The sequence below is a fragment of the Megascapheus bottae genome, chromosome 29 (genome assembly GCF_031878675.1).
Source record: "Megascapheus bottae isolate mThoBot1 chromosome 29, mThoBot2.hap1, whole genome shotgun sequence".
Lineage (NCBI taxonomy): Eukaryota > Metazoa > Chordata > Mammalia > Rodentia > Geomyidae > Megascapheus > Megascapheus bottae.
Window position 1 is genome coordinate 9,210,771 of NC_143537.1, and position 8,680 is coordinate 9,219,450.

Genomic DNA, 8,680 nt, shown 5'->3' on the forward strand with positions numbered 1-8,680 from the left:
AAGGCTACTGATTCCTGAAGGTTAATTTTGTATCCTGCCACTTTGCTAGGAGTTTGGGAGAGGAGCTTTATTGGGTCACTCAAGTAGAGGATCATGTCATCTACGATAGTTTAATTTCTTCTTTCTCTATGTGGACCCCTTTGATGTCCTTTTCTTGCCTTATTGCTCTGGCTAAGGGTTCCAGCACTATATTGAAGAGAAGTGGAGAGAGTGGGCATCCCTGTCTAGTTCCTGATTTTAAGGTAAATGATTCCAGTCTTTCACCATTTAGTATAATACTGGCTGTAGGTTTGTCATATATGGCTTTGATTATTTTAAGGAATGTACCTCTTATTCCTATTTTTTCTAGTGCTTTCAACATGAATGGATGTTGTATTTTGTCAAATGCCTTCTCTGCATCCAGATAAATTATCATATGATTCTTATGCTTAGCTCTATTGATATGATGTATTACATTGATTGATTTGTGAATGTTCAACCAGCCTTGCATCTGTGGGATAAAGCCTACTTGATTATAGTGTATAATTTTTTAAATTTGTTTCTGGATTCTGTTGGCTAGTATTTTATTGAGGAGTTTTGCATCTGTGTTCATTAGAGAGATAGTTTTCTTTTTTTGTTGGGTCTTTCCCTGGTTTGGGGATGAGAGTAATATTAGATTCATAAAATGGAGCTTGGTAATGCTCCTTCTTCTTCTATTTCTCGGAAGAGTTTCAAGAGTATAGGCGTTACTTCATCTTTAAATGTCTTGTAAAATTCCACAGTGAAACCATCTGGACCTGGGCTCTTTTTGGTTGGCATTTCCCTGATTGCTTCCGCTATTTCATTGTATGAAATTGGTTTGTTCAATTTGTTTACCTCTTCAGTGTTCAATGTGGATAGCATATATTTATTTAAGAAAGCATCAATTTCTACTAGATTTTGTTTCATTGAATATAGGCCCTGGTAGTACCTATTCATAATGGACTGAATTTCTTGGATATCAGTTGTGATTGTTCCCGTGGGGTCTCTAATCTTGTTTATTTGAGTCTCCCCTCTCCTTTTTTTGATTAATCTTACCAGGGGTCTGTCTATTTTGTTGACTCTTTCAAAGAACCAACTTTTTGATTTATTAATTTTGTGTATAGTGGATCTTATTTCAATCTCTGATATTTCTGATTTTATTTTTGTTATTTCTGGCCTTCTAGCTGTTTTGGAATTAACTTTTTCTTGCTCCTCTAAGTGTTTCAATTTCTTTTTTAGGTTATTTACATGCTCTTCTTCTGTCTTTTTAATATGTACTCCTAGTGCGATAAATTTGCCTCTTAGAACTGCCTTTGCTGTGTCCCATAAGTTCCTTTGTGATGTCTCTTGATTGTCATTACATTCAAGAAAGTTTTGAATTTCTTCTTTGATCAGATCTGTTACCCAGGAGTTATCCAGAAGTGTGTTGTTCAGCTTCCAAGTATTTGAATGTTCTTTGACTTTTACTGCATTGTTCAGAACAGGTCTGACTCCACTGTGATCAGATAGAATGCATGGGATGATATCAGTCCTCTTTTATCTGCTGAAGTTTTCTGTTTGAACTATTATATGATCTATTTTGGAGTGGGTACACAATATTTTGTACAGTTAATATAAGGTAATTGAACGTAGATCATTAACACATGATAAAGGAGGAGCACCTGCAGAGATTTAGAATGCCAGTGTTTCTGGACTCTGTACATTCAGGTAAATTACCTAACTTCCCAATCTTTATTTCTTTCATCCATCATATGAAGTATTAATCCACAATCATAAAGTTCGGTTAAATAATATAGCAGAGAGAACCTGTATAGACTAATCAACAAATAGGGATAGCGTAACTATAGATATAAGCGAGTTATTGAAATAAAAGGGTTTTTTTTACTATAGAATTACATACTAAGAGAATCCTGCTTTAGTAAATTATCAACTAATATGTAATTTCTTCTAAAATACATAAATGTTTTACTCAACTGTTGTATATGATCTTACTGTAGGACGATGCTTTCTTTTCCACAGACATGGAAGGGAACAATCAGACTAGAGTCACAGAATTCCTCCTCCTGGGATTCTCTGGACAGTCAGATCAAGAAGAAGTTGTCTTCGTGCTGTTCCTGGGGATGTACCTGCTCACCCTCATTGGAAACCTTCTCATCATCTTGGCCATCAGCTGTGACCCCAACCTCCACACGCCCATGTATTTCTTCTTGGCCAACCTCTCCAGTGTCGACATCTGCCTTTCCTCTGTCACTGTCCCCAAGATGCTGGTGAATCACATGACAGGCAGCAGGTCCATATCCTATGTGGGGTGCATGACCCAGATGTACTTCTTTATCACTTTCCCCAACATGGATGGTTTTCTCCTGGGTGTCATGGCCTACGACCGCTATGTGGCCATCTGTCGCCCACTGCACTACAGCTTGATCATGAGGCCCAGACTCTGTGCCATTCTAGTGGCCATATCCTGGGTTATCACGAACCTGCATGCACTCTTGGAAACACTTCTCCTGCTCCAGCTCACATTTTGTTCAGAGAACACAATGCAGCACTTCTTCTGCGATCCTTACCCTGTCATGGAGCTCTCTTGTTCTGATACCTTCATCAATAACTTGGTAGTCTTCACTGTGGGTGGGGTGATTTTTCTAACCCCATTTACCTGCATCATCATTTCCTATGCTTACATCTTCTCTAATGTGCTGAGACTGCGCTCTGCCCGTGGGATAAGGAAAGCCCTGTCCACCTGTGGGTCTCACCTCACTGTGGTATCCCTCTTCTATGGGGCCATCCTGGGTATCTATATGCGTCCTACATCCTCCTACTCATTCCAGGACATGCTGGCCACGGTCATCTTCACAGTAGTGTCGCCTCTGCTCAATCCCTTCATCTACAGCCTGAGGAATCGGGACATGAAAGCAGCTCTAAGGAAGATAATCTTCAGAGCCTAGACCTGGGACAGGCTAGAAATGAGAGGACTCCTAGTTGCCCTGTGTTTCTTTCTCTTTGTAATCAGAGAAACTAAAGCCCATGGTGACAAACACACAGAAAGTTTCTCTTGTCTTGGGACATATATCAGTAGCTGGCGATTGCAGAATGGTCCTGACCATTGTTCTTTGTTATGTGGGTCATTCTTCCCCTGTCTCAGGTTCAAATCCAACTTCTGTATTTCACAGCTGAGAACAGTACACGCTGCCTATTTGTAGTACCCATTTAATTGTTGGGTGTTTAGCTAGTCAGCCTGGCTACTGGTTAGGGAGTTGGCTTCCTTCATGTGGAACTCGTCAAGTGTACGCAGACTGTGAGAAATTGAGATTCCATCCAAATTGAAGTGTCCAGAGTTGTGACTGCATCTTAAAGAATTAAGGTTCATCAGTCAGTGGCAGGATTAAAAATGGAATTCAAGACCCCTGATTCCGTGTCCTGCATTTGTTGTGTTCTCTGGTGTCAAGTGTCTAAGCCTCGTTGGTGTACATGTGAAGACTCAACATCCACAAGGGCATCCCCTTCCTTCTCTTGCCTGATGTCCAGACAGTACTCTCCTGAACTTTTAGTGGTAAGTCTTCGCTGACTTCTGTGCCTGTACTGCCTCGTTTCTTAGTTCATGCTCCTCCCCTACGCGTTAGAAAGGAGCCCATCATCCTCACATCATCTGCTGCCTGACTTGGCCTCGCCTGTCACCAGTTCTGACTTTTGAGTCTGGCTACAGCCTCATGGAGAGTCTCGCCTCCTCCTGCCTCTTTCCCTGCACATCTTCAACCTATAGACTTCACCAGGCCTCCTAATGCATGGACTGAATCCCATTTTGTGCCTTGTGGTGCTGGAGTATTCAGGTTTTCTGACTGTGGGAATGTGACTGCATGTGATAAACTCTATGCGTGCTTTCTCCTTGTCTTTGTGTATTTTTCTACTTGGAGTAGTTCTGTGAAAACATTTTAGATATAATAAGAATTAAGTTATATGGCCCACTAGTTGCTGGTAGATCGAGCCAATATAATCCTAGTTATGTAGGATGCTGACATTTGAAGATGATGGTTTGAAAGCCAGCCTGAGCAATGAAGTCTGTGAAGACTCTTATCTCTAATCAACCACCCCAAAGCTCGAAGTGGAGCTGTAGTTCAAGTTGTAGAGGGCCATCTTTGAGCAAAATCTGAGGCACAGTGCCCAGGCCCTGAGTTCAAACCCTAATATCAGCATACACCCATACACACACACACACACACACACACACACACACACACACACACAAAGTTAAAGTTATGTGGCTCATTTTGTTTCTCTTGTACTCTTCTTAAATTATTTGTACCCATATCTGTATCCATGTCTGAAATTATATTATTCACTATTTGGAGAAAGAACTAGAGCTAGTGTATAGATACATCCTCTCTACTCTTCAGTAAAGATTGTGTTTTTCTAAAGAACCAAGGCTGGATGGAATCATTAGTGACGTATGAAGCAAGGGTAATGGATGGCAGTCCACAAAAAGATTTTCTTCTTCAATATTGAGGGTTGTTCAGCTAAACATGGTTTAGACACTAAGGATCTGTCCATCCATCCCTCTGTCTGCCTGATATCACAACAAAGACTCAAACAGACAAACTAACTTTCTGTCCTTCCCTCTCAACACTGGAGCTCTACACCTCCCTTACATGAGCACAGGCCAGAATTCCCTTTTCCCCACAGGAACTGTATTCTGAAACTGGACATTTCTGACCCTTTATCTCAGCGCTCTAATGTTTACTGCTCTTTATTAAAAGATAATTGAGAACAATAGTTGGTAGGCAAAGTTTTGAGAGGAGATTTCTGTCCTGACAGAGCTTGTTTTCTCCTATGTAAAACAGTGGCAGGTTTTCAAACTTCCCAATGTTTTTCTCCTGTTGATTGCTCTTTCCTAATTGAATCTACCCAAGGAGAGAATCTATGTAGATTAGGAAATCATTCTTAATCTTCTCAAGGCTGCTAAATTGGCAAATGATACTCCCAGACACCAAAAATGTAGAGCAGTTTTAAAGCAGAGAACCTAGTAAATCAGGAGAGTATTGACACATAGACTCAAGTATGCAAAATTTCACTGACGTCTGTGACCCAAGGACACAAGAAGACAGAATAGAAAAACGGTTTGAGGCAGGTATTTGTTTGCTTTGTGGCAATCCTGGGGCTTGAACTCAGGGTCTGGGGCTATCCCTTAGCATTTTTGCTTAAGGCTGGTGCTTCATCTCTTGAACCACAGTTCCACTTTCAGGTTTTTGCTGACTAGTTGCAGATAAGAGTTTCATGGACTTTCCTGCTCAGACTGCCTTTGAACCATGATCCCCATAGGCACGAGCCAATGGTGCCTGGTTCTCTGATTGTTTTATATGAGTTTTGCCTATGTTTTCCATGGTAGACTCAACCAACTAGATTCCATGGTCCATGTGCCAGCATAGGATTCATTATTCAGTCTGTTCCTCCTTAATATCTCAGAAAAGATGGGCGTGAGACAAGGAGAGGGAAGTTGGTGAGCTTAGTAAAAGGGACTGAGCCACAGAGAAATTCACTTTCTACTCATAGGCTCCCATATTTCTTGGCAAGTGATCATGAGACAGATTCATTGTACAGAAAAACCTGCTGGGAAGGAGGAAAGAAAGCCCTGCACGACCAGCAGCATGGTGCACAGAGAGGAGCGGCCTCTGTCCTACTTCACGTCCCAGGATGTGATTGGTTCTCTGCTGGCCAATTCCACACATGGCTCACCCTCACTGCATCACACCACCTTTCCCCTCCCTGGGTCCTGCCTCACTTCTCACGGACCCATCCTCAGCTGCGGAAAGGTACCGGGGATGGAGAAGACCATTCATGGCCCTAGATATTCGCCTGGCTATTATTCTCTTCCTGTGCCGTGCCTTCAACTGGTCATAAATTAGCACCATGTGATATCTCCAGTATGGGTGGGTGGGGTCTCCTCTCCTTCTAGAAGCAGGGTCTGTGCCAGATTAGCAGAGTCGTTCCTGAGGACCAACTGGGAAAACAGGACTGTGTCTGGTGAATTTACCCTGCGGGGCCTGGGTTGGTGGCTACCAGACCTGTACCAAGCACATCCTTTCCTGCAGCCTGAACTCCTTGAGGCTTCTACCCTCCCTACTGACAATTTTCATCAACTACTAATTGGCCACCAGGGTGCCACACTTTAGAAACCAATTAAGATAATCTAGGGGAGGAAAATTGGTCTCAAGCTCAGTGAATGTTGGAATGGATGGTCATCCTTTATCCCCATCTAGTTCCACAGACATCGCTCTCTCCCGAGGGCCCGTGGACTGCCCCATGTCACAGACATAGGAATAGGTGGGAATGGCCATCTTTCTACAGGATTCTTCTGTTCCTATTTTCTCTGTCCTGACAGAATACAGTGAACACCTCGTATGGGACCCTAATGAGGACCTGAGGGGCGTCACACCTGGGTGCACCCTACTTGGTTAGCAACAGTCCTCATGGAACTCCTAATCTCCAGGGACGTGGGTCTATTTGTCAGTTCCCAGTCACCTGCCCTTGGCCAGGAAGAGAGAGTCACACGTGGTACTCTCTGCATTCCCCTCCAGTTGAGCAAAGGCCCCTTAGATTTCCCCAGCACGAGATCCAGCCTGGAGCCAGAATCTGAGTGTGAAAGCATCTGAGAGCCGCGGAGAGCCGGCCAGGTAAGAGGGGTGAGGAGATCAGGGGAAACAGTGTTTCCAATGACAAATTGATACACGGACACACAGACATACACACAAGTCCCGGGAAAACCAGACCCACTGGATCCCTCCGCATCTAACCAAGTCTAAGAGGGGAAAATGTGTTCTTCCAGGTAGAAGTCTTTTCTTCCAAAGTGTCTGTTAACTAACAAATGGACAGAGAAAGTCCACCTCCAGGATAGATACAGAAGGAGAGGACGTGGGGTAAGGGAAGAGAGTGCAAGGTCTGCTGACTACAGGTCGTTTATCAGCTTGGCCAAATGGTGATTGCAGGTTGTTTCTCAGCTTGGCCAAAGCTCAGATCTAAGAGTCTCACTTCAACAAAGAGACTTCTCTTTCAGACATGCAAAGCCATCCTGTTTTCCCAAACTGTAACTTGGTACAAGTTGGGTTACAAAGTTTTATTGGATGGCATAATGAAACAGTATCTTAGAGCTCAGTTGCTTGGATGTCATGTCAGACTGTGTCCCACAAGAAAGAAATGCTGGCTTAGATGGAGGCCAGAGACGAAGTAGCTTTAAGATGGGTCCAGGGACCCAAGCTCTTAGTGATGCAGCCTTATCAGATGCTTCAATACATCCATACACCAGCTTGAGTCTTAAGACATCAATGTGTGAGATTAGACTTAAGTATGTTTCAGTCACTCAAGCTAAACATCATTCTCAGAGAAATGGTGGAAGCAGTGTCTTGCTATAAGAAAGCTGCAGGGGAGCTGAAGTGTGTGTGTGTGTGTGTGTGTGTGTGTGTGTGTGTGTGTGTGTGTGTGCCCTGTGGCTTGGATTCAGTACCTTGAGCTCTCACTCAGGGTGCTTGTTCATGGCTCTTGTGCTACCACTTTAGCCACTTGTCCAGTTTGGCGTTTTCTAAATGATATTGGACACAAAGAGCTCATGGACTTTTCTGATCTGGCTGACTTCCAACTGCAATCTTCCAGGTAGTATTCTAAGTAGCTAGGACTCCAGGCATGAGCACCCAGGGTCCCAGCTATGAAATACATTTTTTGTGCAGATATTGGGACTTGAACCCAGGTCAAGATGCTGTCCTTTAGGTTTGTCCCTCAATGGTAAGTCTCTAGCTAGTACTTGAACCAGAGTTCTACTTCTGGCTTTTGGCTGATTAATTAGAGATAAGAGTCTTATGGACTTGTGTTGGCTTTGAATCACAGTCTTTGGAGCTCTTGTCATCAGTGGTTAGGATCACAGGTGTGAACCACTGGGGCCTGGAACTGGATACATTTTTGAGGATATGTAATGAAAGTCCAACAGGACTAAGAATTAAGTGCATCTTTGTCCATTCTCTGGTTTTCGGCAAAAGCTCCACCACCTGGGAGTTAAACCGTGAAACACTGCCATGGTATCCACCATCCACTCAGCCCACTTCTCCATACAAATGGAGAGTGTGGAAAACTTTCAGCCCGTTATACCCTTGGTTGCAGTTCACTTCCGTAGGAGCAATGCCCCTTGAGCTCCCTACATCTCGTCCTTCTCATATCTCAATACCCGTCCTTAATTTCACTAACTCTGGTTAAGGTGATTCTGCTATTCTCCTCACTGCCCAACAAAAAAAATTACAGGTCCAAATCAGCCTTAGTTTTTCTTTATTAATTACATCAATCCAAATCTGGCTGTCTCTCTGTCCATTTATCTGTAGCCTCTTGAGTAGCTAGGATTACAGTTGTAGGTTACCAGTGACCAGATAATAATAGACATAGACATATTTGCCAGTCCTGGGGCTTGAACTCAGGGCCTGGGCTCTGTCCTTGGACACTTTTTGCTCAAGCTAGCGCTCTGCCACTTAAGCCACAGCACCATTTCCAGCTTTTTCTGTGTAGGGGGTATCAAGAAATTGAACCCAAGGCTCCATGCATGCTCGGTGAGCACTCTACCACCAGGCTACACTCCTGGCTACATTTTGATTAGTTACTCATTGTGGGAAAATGTGTATATCCTGTAAGGCATCCTTCTAGAATGTTCCTT

General features: G+C 43.3%; 1 protein-coding gene across 1 annotated transcript; it reads left to right on the forward strand.

Annotated features, from left to right (window-relative positions):
• Positions 1 to 2,015: 2,015 nt before the first annotated feature.
• Positions 2,016 to 3,249, forward strand: LOC150044667 (olfactory receptor 1f45-like). Its single transcript, XM_090321043.1, has one exon. It carries the CDS (start codon positions 2,022 to 2,024, stop codon positions 2,943 to 2,945), a length of 924 nt encoding a protein of 307 aa, XP_090177169.1. The 5' UTR covers positions 2,016 to 2,021; the 3' UTR covers positions 2,946 to 3,249.
• Positions 3,250 to 8,680: the final 5,431 nt, after the last annotated feature.

Coding starts and splice junctions, on each gene's coding strand:
- LOC150044667 (XM_090321043.1), top strand. CDS start 2,022: ATGGAAGGGAACAATCAGACTAGAGTCACAGAATTCCTCCTCCTGGGA.